This window comes from Zootoca vivipara, chromosome 8, assembly GCF_963506605.1.
Source record: "Zootoca vivipara chromosome 8, rZooViv1.1, whole genome shotgun sequence".
NCBI classification, from domain to species: Eukaryota; Metazoa; Chordata; class Lepidosauria; order Squamata; family Lacertidae; genus Zootoca; species Zootoca vivipara.
Genome location: NC_083283.1, coordinates 37980929 through 38005404, shown reverse-complemented (window position 1 = coordinate 38005404; position 24476 = coordinate 37980929). Strand labels below are relative to the sequence as shown.

The following is a 24476-nucleotide window of genomic DNA, read 5'->3' as shown; positions in this document are numbered from 1 at the left end:
GTCTTTATGTCCTTACCTGGTTCTGTTGTTTTATTGCTTCTGGTTCTATGATTGTCTTGTTTTGGTTCATACTGATGTTAAGTCATGTAATGATTCTGTTGGTTACAAGAATAGGTATTTCAAATAAATAATAAAAGTAAACAAGCAAAAATATATGAAACATGCTAATAGGGTTGTTAAAGACCATCACTAAAACAGAGAAGAGTCCTGTAGTGTCTTAGGCTGCAATCCTAACCACACTTACCTGGGAGTAAACACAGGTAACTTAATTCAATAGCACTTCCTACTAAGTAAACATTGATAGGCTTGCACTGTTAATGACTGTCAGGGGATTGTTGCGGCTACTCTCGAGTAAAGACGCTCCAGTCCGCTCTGTCTTTCTGAATTTTATTGTGCATATTATTTACAGTGCAGAGATATCAGAAAACATGACTGTCTAGTCCGATTCAGAACCCGGCAATGACTGCTTCTGGCTCTTCGGCCAGCATAAAAGCCTGGGCAACCCAAAGCGCCTCCCCCTGGCCCTGTGTTCCTTCTCCCGTCCTTTGGCTGGAGCGTTGCAGAGGCTCTGGCACCTCACTGCACTGTCCTTCCCCAGCTGGGTCGGTGCCTTGGCTCTGACACGTCTGAGAGCCCTCTCTCCACCCCGCTCCATTCCTCATTCCCTCCTCCTGACCCGCTGCTAGTGCTGTCACTGGGTGAAGTGCGGGTCAGGATGACTGGGGGAGGGTCCCTGTAAGGAGTCCCCCTGACAATGACTAACAAATGCATTTGTTTTTGTAGACTTTTATGATTGTGAGTCTAGGCAATAAGTGACTAAATTCCATTATTGTTGAAGACAATGTTTTATGCAGCGATTCTTTTCCTGGTAGTGGTCGTGCTTGTAACACCAGCACTCTAGGAACTGTACTGGTTCCCTAATGCCCTTTAAGCACAATCTAATGAACGGTTTAAAAAATCATTCCCATCTCTTACTGTAATCTCTAAAATCCATTGACCATTCACAATGCACGTAGTTAAGAAAACAAGGGCATGCATAGGGATGTTCTGAGTGAGTGTATCAAAACTCATGAACTCCCTCCTTGGCAAAGTCTGAAGAATGGTTGGAAACGTTGCTTGCAACACTTGCTATTTTTCCATATGAACTCCCTGTTTAGACTGTGGTTAAGCAATTTCTATTCTATTTACAATAAAGCAGCGTATAAATTATGTTTAATTAAATAAATCAATTGGAACTTTCAAAAATGATGGTAAATGCAGTCATTGAGAAGCAAACATGATTGGGCATCATGAAACTTCCTTCCACGTCATCATGCATAGAAATGCACACTGCTCACCTGCTTAATCTTAAAAGGCTAAAACTTGAAATTCCTGGTTTATTTCTGGCCAAAATATCTGTCGTCAGGGGCGTACCCAGGATCAAAACTAGGGGGGCAAGGGGCGGGGCTAAGGCATGGGGGGGAAGGCAAGGGAGGAAGCATGAACAGCAGGCTTCTGCCCACCAGCCCCGCCGGCAGCGCCGCTCTCGTGCGCAGGCCCTGCTTCTAGGGGGGGCAGCTGCCCCCCCTGCCCTGCGCTGGGTACACCCATGTCTGTCATTGTTAATATTTTAGACTATGCCTAATAAATATTTGTCTATTCTTTGCTGCTCTTTTTTTTTAAAAAAAGAACATTTATACTAAGTGATAGTAGCTGATGTGTCTGGATAGATATCTCATTTCTTCATACTATTTAAGCTATACAGGTTTTCATTGTTCCAAATTTTAGCCTTTTAACCAGCGGGTCAGACCATTAACTACTAATGTTTTAAATAATTGAATCCCTTCCCAATGCTATTTTATCTGAATGTTTTTGTACTAACAACCTTCTTTTTGTGTTTTCTCTTGTCTCTTTCCTACCTGTCTGCTGCCTCTGTCCCTGGATGGTTATTTCTGATGACTGTCCTCTGCACTTTCCATCTAATCTTATCATTTGGGGTGTTTTCAATAAATTACTTGAAAGTGAGTGTACAGATAGACTCAAGCTCCCGATCACAGATGTTTTCTGCTTCATCTTCTAAAGGCTACACTAATGATAACAACTCTGAGTCTTCTTACATACCTAATATTGACACAGGCTTGGCAGAAAATCATTCACATACTGGGGAAGATTTCTCTTTGGTGCCCCCTGAAGATGACATTGAGAAGTCTGTTCATCTTAATCAAGATGGCAGCATGACAGTTGAGATGAGAGTTCGATTCAACATAAAAGAAGAGGAAACTATAAAATGGACGACCACAGTTAGCCGCGCTGGCACCTGTGCAGTTGTTGCAGAAGATGAGTCATATGGAAAAAATGCAGAAAACTTCAACAGGGCTGAAGATGATGTCTCACTACAGCCCATCAACACAGAAGTGATCAGTCAAGATGTTTCATGTGGAACGGAAGCTAGCAGTTATGACATCTGGCAGAATTCTTCTGTGAACGTAGATATGAGCCAGGCAAAGAATGATAAGATCAAACCTTTTTATAGACCACCTACTCCTGGGCCTAGAAGAGTCAAGCAAAAGAAATCCTTGGTTGAAAGTGTAACTGTGGTATCTGACACAGCAGTCCAAAAAAAGATGGTTGGACAGTATTCTTACAGCGAAGAAATGGACAATGGTGATACCAAATCTGAATATTGCCTGGTGACTCACTCTAGCAGTAAAACATCAAGTGTTACCACACCAAAACTAAGTGAAATTTGCAGCAATCATATGCTGAATCAATCTCAGGATAGCCAGACAGAGGAAGAAACATCAAACAAAGTCACAATTAAAAAGTCCAATGCCTTGCCTGGTGAGGATGGCTCATTACAGAACGTTTTGGAGAAATCAGTTGCAGAGGAAGGCTTAGATAACAATTTAACATCTGGTTATGATTCTAGCATCAGTCATGCTCAATCTTCTCTAAAGAAATCCCATGCAACTGGACAGCCTTTGCTTAATCAAAGTGATCAAACTGGAAGGGAAGTAGGCTGCGTCAACAGCCACCCCGAATTATCTCAGTCAAGAAGTGAGGAGGTGATATGCAGCCAGTGCAAGGGATTGCATTCTTCTCAAACTTCCATACATGACTCACCTCCTGGGAGCAGTGAAACAGTATGCAAGTGTGCTCAAAGATCTCCCCAGATAACAGAATCTTCTTCTATCACTGTCAAGAACTCAGCAACTCATCTCTCTGATGGAAGCCAAGCTGCATCTTCCAGTAGTAAAAAGAAGAACAAGAAGAAAAAGAAGAAAAAGAGAAAATCTTCCTCTGATATTGTGGAAGAAGGCACAGCTTTTCCACAGAACTTGCATGATATATCAGCCGAAGCAACCCCTGAGAATGATGTGAAGACTTGTGAGATGCATATCACAAGAGAAAGTGCACCACATTCTTCTACTCAAATCACAGTTCATAAAACAGTGCTTGCATTGCCTGTTGCCAACTTAGAAGGTTCTAATAAAGGCTTAGGTCCTAAAGAAGATTTACATAGTCAAGCTTCTAAGAAATCCCAGAAAAAGGAATTAGGATCTAACCTGAAGCAAAACCTAAATAAACAGTTGCCTAAGCTAAAAGCCAAATCAGACAAAAAACATCACTTGAAAGCAGAAGGGTTAATGGTTAAAGATCACCTCAAAAATGAAATTGAACAGATTAAAGAAGATACATGTGACACAGCTAATGTAACAGAACAAACACCAGGTTGCATAGCTTCATGGAAGCCATTGACTGATACAGGAAGTGGTCCTAAGGCTGAAAAAGAAAAGAGGATAACTTCTGCCAAATCACACAAATCATCACTGAAACATAAAAAAGTAAAAAAGAATAAAAAACCTGAAAGTGCTTCAGGTAGTAAAGTCCCTGTGTTGGATGATGAGACTAGAACATTGGATACTTTGAGGAATGCAGCCTTGACAAATGAGATTGCAGAACCTTCTCTTGAAAGCTATGTCCAAAACTGGTTGCAGAACATATTCCCAAATGCTGCAATGCCTGAAAAGCATTTACCTCCCATAAATTCAAATAACAGAACAATGCAAGAGTTGTCTGTCAAGTCTTTTTCAGATAAAGAAAGTCAGTTAGTAGGAAAGAATGTGTGCCTATCAGAGAATAAAAATATTAGTGAAGGTAAACTATCCAATGGTGCATTAAATCACCTCAGTGAACTAGGAACTGTTGAAGAATCAGTTAAAAAATTGTATGAAGTACACATTGGCTGTTTGACAGATGCTGAGGCAAGTTTAATAGAAGAAGCCAAGTATTTATTACGGTCAGATATCCAGAGCAATAATAAACTATCCATGTGTAATATACATGAAAATGACAAAAAGAAGGTTCTGTTAGAAACCAGTGATCAAAGGTACATTTCTGAAATTGCTGCCCAGGTTAATCCCAAAGGCACCACTAACTTTCTAGGACCTGATATACAGAAGGATTGTGTCAGTGGTCTGTTGCTGCACCAGCTGAAATCAACAGTGCTCAGTGGTGAAAAGAACCATGTTGGAGGCATTACAGACATTTCTTCTTCCTCCCTTCTTGGATCTTCTTCTAATCTCTTCCTCGCTTGGCTCCTTCTACTTAACCTCAAAGAAACTTTGTCCAGTATAAATAAAGATGACATGGTACAAACTACCTGTAGCTGTTCAGAAGTATTTACACTCCTGCAGTATTTGAAACAAGTTGCAATTAAAGAGGAAGCTGAAGACTTGAAGACTGCTGTCTCCAATCTTCAGGACTGCACAGCAAACCATTTAATATTCACAGGAATGCAAACAGAGAAACAGGAACCAACATACAACCAAGAAATTTTTTCTCAAGTTGTAATTAAACATATACCAGTCTTTGAAGTTGAAGGAAAAGTCAACAAGGGTTTAATTCTTAAGAATAGGTTGAGTTCTGAGGAAGTTTTTGATGCAGAAGCATTAGCAAGAGAATTGGAGAGGTCTAGTGAGGAGGAGAAGGAGGAGAACTGCAGTACACCAATAGAGAATTCAGATCTAAATGATTTGGATGTTCACGATGCAATGCAAAATTTGAACTGCATTAATGCTGACTTGAATAGCTGTGGCTTGGCTTCAAATGAGGATCTGCCTACAGAAAATGAACATAGTTCATTTGAACATAGCTCATTTCAAGGCACACAGGAAAAAAACACAGATACATCATTTAATAATGAAGAATCAGAGATATCACAAGAACCTAAGTCAAGCACTGACAGCATGACCTTTAATGATAAAGAGCATATGTTTGATCTAGAAACTTCAGAGTTAGATGATAAGGAATTAAAGAGCTCAGAAGAGTTAAACTGGACCAACTCTGTGTTGTTAAAGGAAAATTCAAGTGAGTGTCTTACTTCCATTGTTGATAATACCACAAATGGCGACATTGTAGAAAATTCTGTACGGGAAGAAATGGAGGAAGATGGTACTTGTGAGGAGACTTCAGAACGATTGTCTACACCATCACCATTATCTTTTTGTTATGAATCTAAGCAAATTCCAGGAGAAGAGGAACAGGTGTCCCGAGTAAAACTGATAGTAAAGGAACTTGAGGGTGGATCCTACTCAAATTCTTCTTTGGAATTCAAAAAATGCCTGAAAAGCCCTGCCACTTCTGACTTGTCAGATTATCGACCAGAAACTGATGAAAGTGATGACAATGTTAGGCATTCCAGTGACTTGACGAATGAAAGTGTAGATGAAGCAATATATGAAAAAGAGTACAACAAAGGGTATGTGAAAAGAACTATTGAGAGACTTTATGGTAAAGCCGAAGCTTCCTTTAAGTCCCCTTCTAAGCTTGATCCTCCATATTTGACTCAAACGCTACAAGGAAATGCTGTAGAAGAATCCTGTCATGATGTAATGGAGGGAGCTCCTTTGCTGTGTCAAAAGAATCATACCTGGCCAGATGAATTTGCATCACCTAAAATCCCAGAAGATTTAAACGCAAACAATGACATGTGGGAAAACGAAAATGCTACCTTGCCAGCACCACAGTTTAGTCTTAATGGGGAAGAAGCATATTATAATGATGACTGTTCAGTGGAATACACAAACCAGCACTGCCAATCTAGGGAACACATTGCCGAAGATGAAGGAGTACTGATTGATAAAGGAAAATGGCTTCTTAAGGAGAACCATTTAATAAGGAGGTCACCACCTGAGAACTCTGGAATGTATGGCAATGCAGATACAACCTCGGCCGACACGGCATTTGACAATCATAGTGATGAAATTCCATACTCACATTTTGGGAATCTGAATCTGCGGCCGCCACTCAAAGAAATATCATCTTCTGAACTTGAAGACATGGCTAAGCCATATGACAATGGATGCAACTACTTCAACATGCCTCATAACACTGATTCGGATCCATTTCCTGATACTTTAAGTATACAAAGCAGAGACAACCAGTGTAGTAGCTCCTTGCTTTTTGAGGCAGCATGTAACAGTTCCACGCAATTTTATACAGAAGTGAAAAGTAATTCCCCAGCTTTTACTTCTGTAGAATTTAGATTACCAGACAATAAGGTACACCCTGCAGAACAGCCTTCAAATGATGAGCCAATTCAAACCCAACCAATCAGCAACACTCATTCAAGTGGGAATAGCCGTGAAGATCAAGACTCGCTGGATAAACTCCATGCTATCTGTGGGCAACATTGTCCAATATTGACAGCCATCATAAAGCCAACTAATGAGGAGATCAGAGGATGTGCTTACCAAAAAGCCTCCGATGTTGAGAACCAAGTGGGGTCACATTTGTTAACAAATACTCCATATTTCGTATGGCAAGGCAAAAATGTAACTGGACTTTACAAATATCACACAGACCTGAAGAACAGCAGCATTAATAACATTGCAAATAATATTTTTAACAGGCTCTACGCTGACAATACTTTAGATTTCATGAATGGCAGTACTTTCAGTTTACTTGTGTCAGCAGCACTGAAAGAAAATCAAAGTTTAAAAAAAAAATATGTCACAGAAAATATTGATGTAGGCACACAGGAGATCAACAGTCATGAAAATAGTGCCAGTAATGATGCATTCAGTGAGATAACACTGGAGCAGAATAATAATTTATCTGTATTGCAGAGCTCAAAAGATAAGGGAAACAATATGGTTGCGGAGAAACCTGCTTCCTCATTAGCAGATGTAACAGAAGGCTGCAATCGTGAAAAGTTTCACCAGTATGAGGCACTCTTAAATAGGACTGACTTGAAAGGAACTGTAAACTTGGAAGGTGAAAACGCCGTCAGTATCAAAGAAGAAACTTCACCTTATGTAAAAGAAGATGAAAGTGACAATGAGTATTCAGACTCCTAAAAAAGTTATCAAGAATCATATAGCACTGCCTATATATTAAAACAAAACAAAACCACATATGATAAAGACTGTGAATTTATGCCCTGGTTTGAGGAATACATGTTCCTAATTTCTTATTAATAATTCTTCTGTGAAAAGGTTTTATTGTTCTTGTTTGTTTTTCTCACTCTGGTTACATATTTTCCTTAACAAATGCAAAATAACATTACAAAAAAATTGTGCATGAGAAACTATGGAAATATTAGTTAATAATGGTTTTTTTTGTGTGATGGTAGATTAAACTCATGACCCATATTATTGAACATTAGAAATGCAGCCCATTATGCTAGCATGGACAGGGAGTAGGACTGACATTAAGTTTATTTTATTGGAGAGGCCATGTGTGATCATTTTATTTATTGCTATTTTTCTCTAAACTGCAAGTGTAATTAACTTACCTGAAAATACTGTTAAGTTTACATTTCTAAATCTTCATAATTATTCTTATCATAGTTTATAATTATAATTTGTCCAGTGAAATACTTTGGAGATCCGTATACAGAACATTATAGTTTTACAAAACAGATGTTAAAGATACTTTTTCTAACAAACTGTAAAAACAATATTGTATATTGAATGTATATTGAAATGGGCAACAGTGAATATTGCAATTGTAGGCAATAGTCTTATGTATTTTGTCAGTGAACTTTACTCTTGTGTTCTATACACTGAGAAACTTAGAAAATACACAAAGGCATGATTCTAAGAAGGGTTAACTGATCTCATTTATGTATGTAACCAGGCCACTCTCTAGTTTTGTTTTTTGTTTTTTTTACCAAGTCTGCCCTCTGTCTTAATGAATATAAAACCAGACACTAGTTAGTCTTCAATTACGGAGAGTACTCTGGAATGGTCCAAAAATGAAAACTTCATATACATTACCACTTCTGTTGCATTTCTACTGGAGGTAATCGTGATAGAAACTACTCGTCTAACATTGCAATAGCTAAATGTAGCTAGTGTAATATAACTTAGTCTTGGCTGGGGAGGGTGGGGTATAAATACAGGTAAAATAATTTCTTCTTCTTCTTCTTCTTCTTCATCATCATCATCATCATCATCATCATCATATTTCTGAAAGTCCAAAGGCAGCTATTAATTAATTAATTAAGTAATTTCTACACCACGCTTCATCTGAGGATCGCAGGATGGTTTACAATATAAAAACACAAAAGACGTAGCAAAGCAACAAACAAAAACAACACCTCCCTACAGTTTAAAAGGCCATAGATTATTTAATTAGCCAAATGTCTTGGAGATAAGGAATGTTTCTGTCTGACATCTAAAGATATGTAACCAAGCCACCAGGTAAGCCTCCCTTGGGAGAGCATTCCACAAACTGGTAGCCATTGCAGAAAAGGGCCATTTTCATGTTGCCACCCTCCAGACCTCTTGTGGAGGAAGCACACAAAGAGTCTTAGATGATGATTTCAGGGTCTAGGGCGGTTCTTATGGAAGAGGCAGTCTTTGAGGTACTGTGGTTTAGGGAAGCTTTTAATGTTTAATGTTGTATTGTGTTTTTAATATTTGATTGGGAGCCGCCCAGAAGGACGGGCTATAAATATTATTATTATTATTATTATTATTATTATTATTATTATTATTATTATTATCTCCTGAGCCCAGATGACAGAAGTTATGCTATCCCTAACCAGATATGGTTTCAGATGGGACACCAGCCAAATCTAGTGGCAGGCACTGCATGTCACCAAGGCCACTTGAACCTCATCCAACAGCAGTGGGTCCAGAAGTACTCTCAAGCTGTGTAGGGAGTAGGCAACTTTTCATCCATCTGATCTAGGGAACCACCCACTCACAGTGTTTCAGTGTTATCTGGATTGAGTTTCACTTTATTGGCTCTCATTCGGTCCATTTCTGAGGCAGGACAATGCTCCAGCACATCCACTGCCATACCTGCAGGTGTAAAGGTAGAGCTGTGTGTCATATAGCTGACAACATACTCCAAAACTCCTGATGACCCCACTCAGTGGTTTCATGTAGATGTTAAACAGCACGGGGGACAAAATCAAACCTCGAGGAAGCCCACACTGACGGCTACGTGTGTTTCTTCTACAGATACTTGGCTATTATACATTGTTTCAAAGCAATAGCTATCATTACTCTTGTATTTGTGTTTCTAAGATAATGAATCTGTATTATGAACAATAAAGTACAGTAAGCTAAAAGAACAGCCCTTTGTTATTGGAGAAAAATGGAAGATTGATGAAAAACCTGACCTCAATCTGTACCTTGTATAATTGTTGTTGTTGTTTAGTCGTTTAGTCGTGTCCGACTCTTCGTGACCCCATGGACCAGAACACACCAGGCACTCCTGTCTTCCACTGCCTCCCACAGTTTGGTCAGACTCATGTTTGTAGCTTTGAGAACACTGTCCAACCATCTCGTCCTCTGTCGTCCCCTTCTCCTTGTGCCCTCAGTCTTTCCCAACATCAGGGTCTTTTCCAGGGAGTCTTCTCTTCTCATGAGGTGGCCAAAGTATTGAAGCCTCAGTGAAAGCATAATGGATGACAACACCAGTCTTGGAGATATTACATATATGTTGCCAGGGCCGGCCCTACGTGCAGGCTGGGTGGCGCAGGGCACCAAGGTGCCGGCCCGCCAGGAGGGCGCCGTGAGCTGCACTCACCCGCTGGCCGGCCGGCCCACCGCGCAGCTGTGCCCACGGCAGCTGCACTGCGCCCGCCCGCTGGGAAATGCTTAAGACGGCCCTGTATGTTGCACTAATTTTTTAAACCAATTTTAAAGGAATAATTATTGTAACACAATACAGCATTTATTTCCGCTATCCTCACAATCCCTGAAGCAGGCTTTCATAACAACATTTCCAGATTATGGATAGAAAACTGACTCTGAGGGAATGTGATTCATCCAGAGACCAACCAGAAGGTTCATGATTTAACATGTATTTGAAGTTGCATGTTCAACCCAATGGGCTGTAAATGTTGCTGCCGATGCACAAATGGAATGGTTTTTCAGTCACACAACAGGACCTCACATGCTCCTGCATCACCTTGCACTCCCTCAAAACCTGCTCTTTAGGGTTGGAGGGATCCTCTGAAAAAGTTTGGGGTGTGTGTGTTGAATAATGGAAAGCTAACTCCTGTTGCACAAGCAGAGGGTGACTGATATAACATTGAATTCTGTCCAACATCAACCAGACTCTGCTGGTTGTATTAGATCAATATAAGAATGCTGGGTCAATAGAACCAATAAGAAAAGTCTATAATGCAAATTAATTCATGACTGTGTAATCATTTATTAACACTTCAGTGCATTTTATAATAAGTAACTTAGGTTGTGCTAAAACAAACAGAAGGAATTGTTTTTGTTTATATTATTTTAGAATTATTAAGATAAACATGTCTCAAAAATTGGGCACACTACAGTTCCCACCACAGATAAAAAATGCTTTTTTGAATTGCCTGTATAGTTACTGAAGCTCATAAGTGGGAAGAGCCTAGGATGGAGGCCTTTGCATAGGGCTCCAACTTGAAGTACAACAAACAAACAAAAAAGGTGCATTTTTATCTTGTGAACTGTCCTGAGATCTTAAGATGAAGGGTGGTATATACAGTGGAACCTCGGTTTATGAACACCTCGGTTTACGAATCTTCGGTTTACGAACGCCGCGGACCCATCTGGAACGGATTAATCCACTTTCCATTACTTTCAATGGGAAAGTTCGCTTCAGTTTATGAACGCTTCAGTTTAAGTACTCTGCGGACCGTCTGGAACAGATTAATCCACTTTCCATTACTTTCAATGGGAAAGTTCGCTTCAGTTTATGAACGCTTCAGTTTATGAACAGACTTCCGGAACCAATTGTGTTCATAAACCGAGGTACCACTGTAAGTCAAACAAGCAAACAAATTCCATCATGATAATTTTATACACAAAATATAGTCATGAAGGCTGTAAGTCCCCTGATGGAATGTGAATAGCTGGAAAGTAGAGAAAGGCAAGATGGTAGGTGGCTGGACTGTACTTCAATAGTTGGAACTGGAAGGGGGTCATTTAAACAGTACAGCCCAACCACTCTGTTTTTGATAGCTGGGAATATAGCCTATGGTACAAAGGTAAATCATTTGCTGCACACACTTTTTGCCTCTGGATTTGTCCACTACTGGCATGTGGTCCTGGAAGGTCACCATGAACACAAGTATTAATTAATGAGATTGCCTAACGGTTGCTATTAATCTCTGGAAATTTTCAGATGAAAAACTTGTTTGAAAAATCTGAAGACTTTATTATTAGGGCACAAACTATTTGGACTCCCTAGGTGTAATAACCAATGAGGTACGTCTGCTATGCATATAGCATTTGTGTTATAGAAGTTTCTAAATATAAATATTGTAGCAAGTGGTTAATGAGTAGTGACTAAATCTTGAAAGCATTCCATCGTTTCATTTGAGGATGCAGAGAATGCTTTCTGCTTGACAGAATTGCAGGCCATTATGCATTGATGTTCAGTTCCCCTTTACAGGTGCTATTGCCCCAAAGAACCCATTGTCATTTATCTCTTAACCGCTGGTTCTTAAAACTAGTTTCTTCTTTTAATCTCATGGATATTGCTAAATTGGATTAAACAAATGAGCATAATATTCAATTATAGCTAGTGAAGAGAATGATTTAATAAAAGCAAAGCTGTACAGGTCTTATTGGTGCTATATTATTAACATTATAAGTCATTATCAAGGCACAAGTACAGGGACAGAATGAGAAAAACTAAATGGCTGCCCGTTGAGTGTTCCTGTTCATTTCATGGATAATACCCGTAAGGAGAAAATCACTGTAGAAAATCTGTGCTAAAACTGAATGTGATGGAAGACAGCCTCTGAATCTGACTGTAATAATTGTAAATCTGCGTGACAAAGCAATCTGTGCTGGAATTGGGACAATGGCTACTAGCCATAATGGCTATGCTCAGCCTCCACTGTCGGAGGCAGTATGTTTCTGAATAACACTTGCTGGGAATCACAGTGCTCTTGCTCTCTGGTCCAGCATGTGAGCTTCCCATGGGCATCTGGTTGGCCACTGTGACCAGACTAGATGGGCCTTTCTCCTGATTTGGCAGGCCTCTTGTCATGTTCTTACCAACTTTCTTTGGAACCAGGATCCGAAAGGCAATCAAAATCGACCTTGGTGAGGAAAAGAAACTATAAGGCATGAGGAAGAAAGACTGTTTGAGGTTCACAGAAGCATGAGTGTGTTTGTGTGAATGTGTGAATTGAAGCCCTATTGCAGTAGTGGACAGTTTAGTGGAGTAGACCTCTTACCTGACTTGACCTCTCAGCAGGTGAGTCAGTGAAGCTTACTGGGAGGGGTAAGGCATTGGCAGGGGTGTCATGGAGCAAGCATACCAGAGGAGCTAATCTGGCACTCCTGCCGGTGCATCTGCACTGTATCATCCAAGCTGCTGCATCCCCTGTTGCCCTTCCTGCTAGTGAACAGCAGCAACTCACCTAGGAGGTCAGGTAAGCGCCCCTCCCCTACCATGCCATCTGCTACTGCCTAGTTGAAACCAGAGCGTGGAAAATGGGTGTTTCAGGCAAAACTTCCAGTAATTTGGGATTAATTTAAGGAAGGGCAATTCTTACCTGGTGAGAGGCACATCCTAATTCCCATTAATTATACCATATATTTCTTTATATGTTTCTGTAGCTAGGAAATGGAAGGTAACAGTTTTTACCAGTGACCTACCATCTGCCAGCACCAGCTCACAAGTTTATATTGTACTATATGGGGATCAAAATAATTCAGGAGCTGTCTTTCTATGTGGAGAGGAGAAAAAGGTGTTTGAAAGAGGAAATGAAGATACATTCATTGTAAGTTATTAATATAACAACATATTGTTTTTTATAAGGATAGCACATGATTAAAAAGGAAGAGTTAACTTTTTTTCTTACAAAGTTTTCATTTCTTTATTGTGTGGAGTGGAAAAGACTGTAACAAAAAGTGGTGTACGCTTCTAAAGTAGCTCTTTGTTGTTTTAGGGCTGCTCCACATAATCCTGTTTACTGAATTCTATTATTTGCCACCATCATATGGCATTTTGAATTTGCAAAAACTGCTTTCACTGCAAGTCAGTTGTAATGGATGTTGTAAATATTTTGTCATGGGGAAGCAGCTCTCAATCCATTGGGTGGTATTCAACGACTGCATGCTGTCAGCACAAGATTTCTGCTTCCACGATGTGACTTTTCCATTCCACTGCATGTCCTGAACCCTCTCACTTCTGTCCCAGAGGGTTGGGAAAACCACTAGAACACATATGGGGGTGTAGGGGGAGGAGATGGGGAGAGCAATATGTTGCATGAACAGAAATCTTTGCACAGACAAAATGTTTATGTAATGCTACATTGCATACAATCCATGGCTTGAAGTTAAGGTGGGTAAACAATAATAATGTGATTTTCCTGATGGAGCTCACTTGTATTCCCAGGGTCAATTCATGACTTCACCTTATTGAAGGTGAATTCGGTCCAGTTGGGAAACCATGAGAAATGTAGCCTAGGATAGATGGTTGCAGCTGAAATCCATGGTTGCCACCATCAGAAATGGCCAGTCCTCAGAGGGAGCAGTAGAAATGAAAAACGATCTGTCCTAGCTTGGCTTATAGTACCCAGGGGAGGGTGGATTGAAGCAGTGCACTTACTGGAAGGATAGGGTCACATCCTGAAGAGCAAAGTCAAATCTGAAAAGGCAGAATCACATTTAATAAGCTGTGCAAGATAATAACTGCCAAGGTAAAACACAGTCTGTTAGAACCCTGGACAGATCACTATGGCAAGTACAGGCAAAAACTGCTACCTCAGAATTATACTGAGGCCTTCTGAAGGCCAACTGGTCTGGACCTACTTTTAACATCTCCCCCTCTGAGGAGCTGTCTATTTCTTAAAGGATCATTTTATGACTCTGTAGCTGCAGCCTCCAATGGCATGTGGAAGGTGAAGACTGCATCATGGGGGTACACTTTGAGTCTGAAGAGTCAGGGAAAGCAACATCCTCTGGCCTAGAAGGTACTTGAGTAAAGGGCAAAGGCTTCCCGGACAATGCTCCTTCTCTGATTTTCCCCTGGGCTGGGAATAAGAGTTGAGGCCAGAGAACAAGAGATTGTATTCCATTGGCTGGCTCGCCTTCTACTTTTTTGGTCCATCTGAGGCAACTTCAACCCATATAACTCTCAGTTCATCACATTTCCTTATAGAGGTTGGCTTCATGATTCAAGAACTACAAGTATATAAAAATAAACAGTGATCTTCATATAAGTAGTGAAGTCATTCCAGACTGTAAATTGATAAGCTGGCTAATGTCCTAAGATAAAACACTCTATTTATCTCACCATTCTAAGCAAGGATTTGCTGCTTGAATATGTTGTAGGCTACATTGATGCCCTAAGATTGAACCTATTGACACAAAAATCCTAAACACATTTACTTCATTTGAATTCCATTTCAAGTAAATTTACTCAGTTTTGCAGACTCACAGCTGGACCTACTTATTAAGTCCTCCTCAAGCTAAATGCTTTAGAAAGATGAAATAGCATTCTGAACTAATACGTGAAACATATTGAGCCAAAGTTACTGGAGCAGTTTTATGTTCAAGAAGCTAGATGAACTGCTGTTTCGTGTGTGGTTATTTTAACAGATACAAACGGAAGACCTAGGAGAGCTCTACAAAATACGGATAGGGCACAATAACTCTGGAGAAACCCCTGCCTGGCACTGCAAAGAGGTGAGCTATGTCCATATCTTAAAATCAATCATTCTTTCTGAAGATCTTGGCAAATAACACTTTTGCTGCTTCGCCAAAACCTTAGTCATGCACATACTATATGATCACATGTTGCATAGCTACACCATTGGAATAGTACATTGTTGCTGCTGAAGAAAATGTTATCCAGTAAACAAGATTTTGGTAAACCACAGACTCATGGTTAGTGATATACTTTCAAGTGAATGCCAAGTTACTAAAGACAATGAAGAACACCACACACCCATTCAGCTCACTAGAGGCTGCTCTAAAGAAACAATGACACCACCCTTTTACAAGATTTGGAAGTGGAGGGAGAGTTACATGCAACTTTTGAATTTCAACAATAGGTGGTGGTCTTGGGGCAGTCACCGTGTCTCAGCCTAACCTTTTTATTGAAAAAAACCCCTAGATTGTAGTGAGGATAACAATCAGATAGCTCTCTATATTTGTCATCTTAAGGTTTGGGGTTTTTTTAAGGTAAAGGCTGGGGTCTAAAATAAAAATAATCCACCAAGTACTACGTCTACACAAGATGGCTGTTAAGAACCCTATTCGCTTGTTCTGTCCCATCACACCACAATTACCACCATGTGATTGGGAGAGTGGGGATGAGTCCTTTGCTCCTGCCTCTTTCTACACACCTCTGTTGTCATTCCTGTAAATAGAAGGACCTGCCGGTTTTCGTTCTCTCAGTTTCTCATTCTTCCAATCTTAAATTCAATTATGCACATTTCTGCAGTCATTTTCAATATATACATATTTAATCCCCATGGAAATTCTTCAGCATTTTACTGCTAATTTCTACCGATCGTTACACACCTTTGTATGCTGTTTTGATTAATGTAAACATCTTTACAAGCAATTTCACTCAATGCATTTTAGTATGTCATTTTCACCACTACCGTATATTAATTTCTATCTTCACTTGACCCTAATATTTGCATTTTTTGGAACATTGGCTTGACATCTGCAAAATTTGATAAATGCAAATTTTGGAGGGTGACTGTGTTTTCATTGTCATATTGTTTCAGAAAGTGTAAATTTGATAGGTTCCGATTCAGACATGAACTGAATTTGTTGTATTGTGTCTGCAGCTGGGAGACTGTTATGGTCAAGTAAGCTCTTGGTGTGATTCAGAATACGTGAAAGGTATTTCTGAGTAAAAAAAACAGAGAAACATTTTGTGCATTATTGAGTGTGTAGTCAGGTTCCATCCTTGGATATATTCATCTTAGACTTCCAGAGAGCACAGACACAGTTATCATGTATTTTGAGGGGGGAAAGGTAGATTAGAGAGATTTGTATGGTTTACACTTACAGTACAAATTCAGGAAACCTCTGACATGGGTTTGGGTTGGAAAATGGAAAACTCATTCTATAGATTTACAATGCAGCATAAAAAGTGACCCACACATACTCAGGGGGTCTGTTCCAGTAGAGACTGTAACAGCATTTGTTCATTTTTGAAAAGTATTAGTTCATTTTTGTAAAGATACCACAATAATGTAGACTTGATTGCTTGCATTTCAGCTGCATTTGCAGAATCTTGTGACAGGGGAGCAGTTTGATTTCCCTGTAGATAGGTGGCTGGCACAAAGCCAGGATGATGGCGAAATATGTCAAGAACTTCCTGTTTTACATCTGGGTCAGCCCATTCTTCCAGGTAAGGAATAAAAAAAAAAGTAGGAGTTATGGGGACTCTTCCCGTCCCTATAACTGCATTTCATAGGAAACTGCTTAGACATGGAAAATACTTAATGGGGAATGATAAATAGAAATATATGACCATTAAATACATGTTTAAGCCCAATACTTTTAATGCTCCCATTGAAATCAAGGGCTTCACAGAATTGTGTTTCTTATTTTTCATAACCTAAAAATCTAGCTAGAAACATGCAAATACCATGTTGCAAATGGAGCCTATAGTGGGCACATAGGCTATCCCTTCCTCACCTCACACTTTCAAAACTGTCACTTCCTATCTATTATTATTATTATTATTATTATTATTATTATTATTATTATTATTAAATACCCCACCATCTGGCTGGGTTTCTCCAGCCACTCTGGGCGGCTTCCAACAAAATATTAAAATACAGTAGTCCAGCAAACATTAAACGCTTCCCTAAGCAGGGCTGCCTTCAGATGTCTTCTAAAAGTCTGGTAGTTGTTGTTCTCTTTGACATCTGGTGGGAGGGCATTCCATGGGGCGGGTGCCACTGCTGAGAAGGCCCTCTGCCTGGTCCCCTGTAACTTGGCTTCTCGCAGTGAGGGAACCGCCAGACGATCCTCAGTGTCCGGGTAGAACGATGGGGGTGGAGATGCTCCTTCAGGTATAGTGGACCGAGGCCGTTTAGGGCTTTGCCCACATCCCTCATATACTGCTCTGATTGCTTCCTACTCAGTGTTATATCTGGTAGCTACATTTGGTAACAGAGATTCTCCTCATTAGGCACAAGCAACCGTTCCCCCTTCTCTACTCTCTGAGTTCCAATAGTAGATGTGGAAATATGCCAAGATAAAGAAGTTAATTTAGAAATTATGTCTTACTGGGTTGGAGACCAACTTAGTCATGCTTAGAACAGCCCCAATGAAATCAATGGGATTTAATGGTCCACTAACCCATTGATTTTAGTGGGACAATTAAGCATATGTTTAAATCTCTCCCAGTGAAATTGGATGAACTTCAAGATGCTTAACTTTGCCTGGTTGGTTTATTTTCCACGTTTGTTTATATACATCAATATTTTCCTTGTATAAATCAGCTTAATGCCTCTGGGTCATTGCTCCCAGAAGCTGCTTGCCTTGACATACAGCACTTTCTCTAAATTATTGTAGAGAATTATTGTTATCTTAATTATTTATTAAGTTTCTATACTGCCCTTCTCTGAGGATCACAGGGCAGTTTACAATATTAAAACACAAAAATATATAACATCATAACAAACAGAAACAATAACTCCCCCCAGTTTAAAAGGCCATATATTCTTTAATTAGCCAAAGGCCTGGGAGAAGGGGCATGCTTTTGCCTGGTGCCTAAAGATATGTAACAAAGGTGTCAGATGACCCTCCCTGGAGAGAGCATTCCACAAGTGGGGAGCCAGTGCAGAAAAGGCCCATTCTCATGTTGCCACCCTCCAGACCTCTTGTGGAGGAGGCACATGAGGACGGGGCTCAAATGATGATGGCAGGGGCCAGGTCAGTTCACTTAGGAACAGGTGATCCTTGAGGTATTGTGGTTCTGAGCCTTGTTGAAGGTCAAAACTAGCACATTGAGTTGGGCCCAGAAAGTAATTGGAAGCCAGTGCAGTCAGGCCAGGATTGGTGCAAGACAGGCACAGGCAAACTCGGCCCTCCAGACATTTTGGGACTGCAACTCCCACCATCCCTGACCACTGGTCCTGTTAGCTAGGGATGATGGGAGTTGTAGTCCCAAAACATCTGGAGGGCCGAGTTTGCCTATGCCTGGTATAAGATGCTCAAACCATCTTGCCCCAGTGAGCAACCTGGCCACTGAATTCTGCACCGACTGAAGTTTCTGTACCATCTTCAGAGGCAGCCCCACATAGACTGCATTGCAGTAATCTAACCTAGAGGTTAACCTAGAGCATAGATGACAGAGGTTAGGCTACCTCTGTCCAGATAGGGGTGTAGCTGGGCCACCATCCAAAGCTAGTGGAAGGCACTCAATGCCACCAAGGCCACCTGTGCCTCGAGTGACAGCAGTACCCTCAAGCTTTGTACTTGCTCCTCCATATTGAAAAAAGTATGCACCCTTTCATGAATGAGGCAGAGTACAACCATTTATTTTTCCATAAACACACATCTTGATGTTGATGGCACATAAGAAACACCCTATATATGATTTGTTTTCTTATAGACACTAGCTAATATGAGGGCAACTATTCTTAGTGTATAGTAAGCCAAACTTCTCAATAGGCTGATGCATCTATAGCAGTCGTTGGTGTTGTGCACGCAATAGTATGTTTGTAAAAGCCTGTCTTCTCTTACTGTCAGTGGCAGTGTATGAGGTGCATGTGGTAACAGGTGATCTATGGAATGCTGGAACAGAAGCTGATATCTACATTGCTGTCTATGGAGAAAAGGGTGACACCGGTTCCCGACAGCTCCGTAGGTCAAAGAAACCTAGGAAATGTGTAAAAGGACAAGTGAGTGGATTATAGCAATGTGTCTTTATCTTCTGAAGTACTCCCCTGTCCCCATTTCATTGTGAATATTTCTACAGGGCTATTCATGCATTCAAAAAGCACAGGTTTCAAACCCATAAACTCATTTGTCCCAAAATTGCTACCACCAATATGTCAGGACATTTTTTTAAAATCGTATCAGTAGGGACAGTTCTAATATGTAGGTTTGGAAGGTCTTTGGCCAAAGTCAGTTTGGCTAGTGACCCTAGGTAGTTTGTCTGAGATGTTTTTCAGCAGACTGGGGTAGGGTGCAACCAGCCTGCTCCACTCCCAAGCCCCACCCACTTGCCACAGCTGGATTAGCCCAAGATTCAAATGGTTAGCTGGTGGGAAAGCCCACCAATTCAAGCAGCTGGCCAGGGGATTCCTCAGCTGCCAGCCACCCACCTCAGTGTAGCAACTGATCCAAGGGATCTGAGCCCAATGAACAATTATTTTAATTCGAGTGAGTTACTGTGATTAACAAGAACTATTTTTGCCATTTACTACACAGGCAGAAACTGGTTTGGGGTATCCATTCATACTTATGTGCTTCACTGACCACATAGACTGACATCAGGGAGAGAGATCTAATGCTTTTAACTCCGAAAATTTTCTAATCACTTTGATTGTTTGCTTGCAGACTGATATATTTTTACTTGAAGCTGTGCACCTTGGAAATCTGCATAGAATTGTTATAGGACACAATGGACTTGGCTCAGGTCAGAAATATCAGTGCAGTGAATTCTGTCAACCTGTTTTGCTGACATAGAAATGATGACAAGTAGCCCGTTTATATGACTGTTGGACTCACAGAAGCTACATATTTTTTTATTTAAAAAAATGACAATTCAACATTTAGGACAAGCAGGTTATATTAGGAAAAACATGCCTACCATCATTTGTGAGAACTGTGACAAACTGGACATTCAAACTGTTTTCACACATGATTGTGTACACATTTTTTTACATATTTTTCCCCTTAAACTTTGTGTAGGGAAACTGTAATGTTTGAAGGGGTAAACTGATTTTCAGCCTTTTACTGAGAACTGCAGCATAAAAGAATCAATCTTCTCAGTTATGTTTTGTGCTTGTCAATATACAATTCTCCCAAACTGGTGACAATCTGCATTGTGTACCTCTGCTTTGATTGGTTGATGATTGAACCATTACTTTTCCGTGCTCCTGCAGTATGCCACAAAATCACACTGCCTCACAGCAGTTTATCATTCAGTAAGCACTGAAGCCTTTACAACATAAACTGTAGGATTAGGGTTTTTTTCTCTACATACATTCCATTTTTCCCCTTAAAACATCATAGAGAAAAGTTTGCTAATATGTAAATACTATTCATACGTAGTAGAAATAAATGGTCCACAGATGTGTGTTGATCATTTGATTATACAAGACTTGATTATTAGCAGGTGAGCATGTGCTCAGATTGAATGGAAAAGGTGAATTCAAGGTGACATTGAGCAAGATATATGTTTTGTTAGCCCTGTGATAACTCAATCTAAAGCATCACATGCATTCTTTGTGCACATTTGATCTGGTCCTTAGTAACAGTCATTTGTGTGTGTGTGTGATTAGTTCACTATTAAGAATGGAATCTTTATCATCTTCATAATTCCTCCTAGGAAATGGTTGGTTTCTGGAGAAAATTATAGTCAAGGATCTTATCACCAACTCGGATTATAACTTTGCGTGCCACAGGTTTGTGAAGTTTTGAATTTTGAAAAAGATTCCGTTAACCAACTCATAATGTTAGACCTCATTGTATGTGATGATCAGCTACGATCTTCCAAGAACCTGTTGTTACTTAGAAGAATTGCATAGTCTGAATTTCATAGAATCAAAGAATTTTAGAGTTAGAAGGGATCCCAGGGGTCATCTAGTCCAACGCCCCTGCAATACTGTTTGCTTATACTCAATAGTGAAGAAAATGCACTGGCACCACTCATAGGCACACTCAACATTTATTATCTCACCTGATCCAGATATAGCCTTTAGTACTTAAAGAAGATTATGGGGCTTACCTCACAGGTTCTGAGAAAAGACCTGGCTCAAACTGAGTCTTCCCTAGCAGATTCCAAACATTTTCTCATCTTTTGACAATTATTTGTATTTGTATAAAAGAAGATGTTTCTATTTAGTGAGGTTGGGAAAAGGCTTACTGTTTCAAACTATGAAGCAAAAATTTCAAGGATACAGAACACCTGTTATATGTATGTAGTAGTCAAATACTATGGGTGGTAACATTGCATATGATCTTTTGATCAAATCATGGGGTGTAGAACCTGTGCGTCTTGCAGTATTGCTGGCCTACAACTTCCACTGCCTCTGCTCATTGACCATGCTGGCTGGAGCTGATGGCAGCTAGAGCCTAACAACCTCTGAAGGGCCATAGATTTCTCAACGCTGATGTAAGAGAGATTAGATATGCCACATCGCCCCCTCCTGGGCAGTCAGGAGGGGGCGATCTCTTCATTAACCACAATGCGAAGGGAAAGTTCCTCAGTTGCTTGTGGGGTGTCAGGGAATACAAGTAATTATTTCTTTACCTCAGTCACCCACATAAAACAATGAAAGCAGAACTCATCCTCTTTTCATAGACCTTAGCACAGGTCTACCCCCAGCTAATATTCCCTCTCAAGCTTTGGCCATCCTTTTTTATGGAGGCTGTTCCCATACTGTATTGCATGAAGTGTTCTAAATATAAGCTCATCCATGCAACCCAGTACAGTACTGCAAGTTTATTTATTGGAAGTAAGTCATTTGATGGCAATGGGACTTGCTGCTCTCAAATAAGGCTGCTCCCAAACAAGGAAAACCCAGCCAGCTGGGCAGGGTACAAACAAACTTCTTCTTCATCTTCATCTTCATCTTCATCTTCATCTTCATCTTCATCTTCATCTTCATATTATTATTATGGCATGCAGGATTTTCACAACAAAACATTATGAATGACCCGTTCATATCTATTTTGTTCTTTTACCCATTCATTTCCTTTAACATACAGATTTTTAATCTTCCTATATTAATGCTAGCCCCCAATCTATTGATAGAAATAACACGCCCCTCAAGAGGTTAATGGCTTCATCCAGTAGAGATCTTTCAGTACAGCTTTAATTTTATGGCAATCACATTTTTTTTTCATACACAAAAGGATTGTTTGTGCCTGTACTTGTGTGTGTAGCTTTCATTCTTCACACAGCTGTGCACCAGTTTTACAATACTGTACTGAGATTCAAGTTTCTTAGGGGAAAATACTCATTTTTAAACTTCTGAAAGTTAACAAAAAATGTTGCTCTTTTAAAATATTTTCCAAGGGTAGATCTTTATCTGGTCCCACAACCATGTTTCTGATATGTAATCTAGAGTTGGCCAAGCTAATAACCCAGGTTCATTTTAATATACTTGAGTTTATAAAGAGCAGCATGGAAATATGTATTGTTATTATATAATGTGTTTCCCTCCCAAAGGTGGCTTGATCAAGGAGAAGATGATGGCAAAATTGTGAGAGAACTGTATGTCACTCTTGATGACACATTTGCTGGGAGTAAGTATAAACCACTGGCAGACAAGAACATTTCATGAGCCATGGCACTTTGTGGTGTGCCTATAGAATGTCACATTCTGGGTGTTTCAATGTTGGTTGTGTGTGCAACCAGTATATAATTTCTTTGATGTTTAAGGTTTAGCACCGATACCCACTTCAAAGCCTTAAGGCTTAATGAGTCTGAGACTGTATTCTTATGCACATTTAGTTGTGAGTAAGCCTAATTGAATGCACTGAGACTTACTTCCAGATCAACATGCGTAGGACCACAAAGTTTCACTGGAATTACGGTATATAGGATTTAAGTCTTGTTGATTCTAGCAAATTTTCCCCTTAGACTTTACTCATATTGGTGTTTTTATTTCTGTAGGACAAGAGTTGGAAATCAAAAGAGCAGAAATGGTAAAAATCTACCTTCTATCCTTTTTTTAAATCTTTAAACAAAATTATTAGACCCATTTTAATCATGCTGTACGACATCTGTGGGCTGTGGCTGTCCATATGTTTCGCACAAGCAATCTTTGGGAGGGGCCATAGGTTTGTAGCAGAAATGGACACTGTGCAGGCACAAGGTTCAGTCCTTAATTAGCATCTCAAGCTAAAAGGTCATGGGTTGATGGACACCCTGAAGAACTTCTACCAGTCAGAGCAGACAGTAACAAGCTAGTTGAAATTTATATTAATTCATTGTAAGATACTTGATGTGTTGCCTTTTGTGTGGTGATTAGTCGTCTGTCTTTCTTTAACCAGTGGGCAGCTGAAAAATGGAAATTTCAGAAAGGCAATACACTTCAGTTTTACAACAAGGTATCCCATGGATTCATATACCTATCTCCTGACGGAACTGTTCATGCCCGTGGTGACAAGAAAGATAAATATGGTAACTTTGTTATCTCTTCTTTATGATCATGGTAATTTTTGTTAACCCTTTTTGTGAAGAGGACTCTCTAAACTCATTTTTGTAGATGTACCGTACAGAGTTAAGACAGTAGATTATTTAAACAAAATTCTTTGTTTTGTCATATCATCGCACATTTTAAGGCTAAGAGGAAGGGGCAGCTGAGCCTTTGTTGTACGGGCTGTAGAACCACACAAAAATGCTCACATTGGGTTTGTGTAGCTTCACAAATGAGAAACAGCAAAGATCAAGCCTGGAAATTGCTCTCTTCATCCCAGACACTTTCCCCTGTAATTCTCTCCCCCCCCTCTCTCTCTGTGTGTAAGGTAGTTCGTAAGACCTAACTGCTGATCGCAGCAGTGTACACTACCTGCTCAAAATGCTGCAAGGTCATTTCTCCACTCCACACTGTGATTCAAATTGTATCTGCACATCATTGTTTGTATCAGTATGGCTGGGTGTGTTTCGATGTCACCCACTGTCTAGTCACACTAGCGGGCAAGGAGAGGGCATGGATGTCTCATACGGCTTATGTTTTTAAATTAGATCAAAGCTGGTTTGGGAGGAAAGCACATCAAAATGCAGGATTTCTGAAGAAACTACAGTACATGGTAGATGTGGATTTTGGCTAATGTGATGTATGCCCAGCTTCACAAATCAGTGGTGGGGTGTGTGGT

General features: G+C 40.0%; 2 protein-coding genes across 7 annotated transcripts in view; both read left to right on the top strand.

The window, feature by feature from the left end:
- The window catches only part of RP1 (RP1 axonemal microtubule associated), a 194812-nt gene that overhangs the window by 28986 nt on the left and 141350 nt on the right, over positions 1 to 24476 (top strand). For all 6 annotated transcript variants that reach the window (XM_060277834.1, XM_035125532.2, XM_060277835.1 and 3 more), the window contains 9 exons: positions 13062 to 13225; positions 15048 to 15134; positions 16686 to 16818; positions 19173 to 19324; positions 19986 to 20064; positions 20980 to 21055; positions 22825 to 22901; positions 23272 to 23303; positions 23652 to 23781. In XM_060277834.1, coding sequence (XP_060133817.1) covers positions 13062 to 13225; positions 15048 to 15134; positions 16686 to 16818; positions 19173 to 19324; positions 19986 to 20064; positions 20980 to 21055; positions 22825 to 22901; positions 23272 to 23303; positions 23652 to 23781 — 930 coding nt within the window. The remainder of the gene's footprint in view (positions 1 to 13061; positions 13226 to 15047; positions 15135 to 16685; positions 16819 to 19172; positions 19325 to 19985; positions 20065 to 20979; positions 21056 to 22824; positions 22902 to 23271; positions 23304 to 23651; positions 23782 to 24476) is intronic.
- LOC132592546 (oxygen-regulated protein 1-like) lies at positions 1658 to 8383 on the top strand. Its single transcript, XM_060277836.1, has one exon. It carries the CDS (start codon positions 1830 to 1832, stop codon positions 7338 to 7340), a length of 5511 nt encoding a protein of 1836 aa, XP_060133819.1. The 5' UTR covers positions 1658 to 1829; the 3' UTR covers positions 7341 to 8383.

Bases quoted from the DNA above. Each gene is read 5' to 3' on its own strand.
- LOC132592546 (XM_060277836.1), top strand. From the start codon at position 1,830: ATGCTATTTTATCTGAATGTTTTTGTACTAACAACCTTCTTTTTGTGT.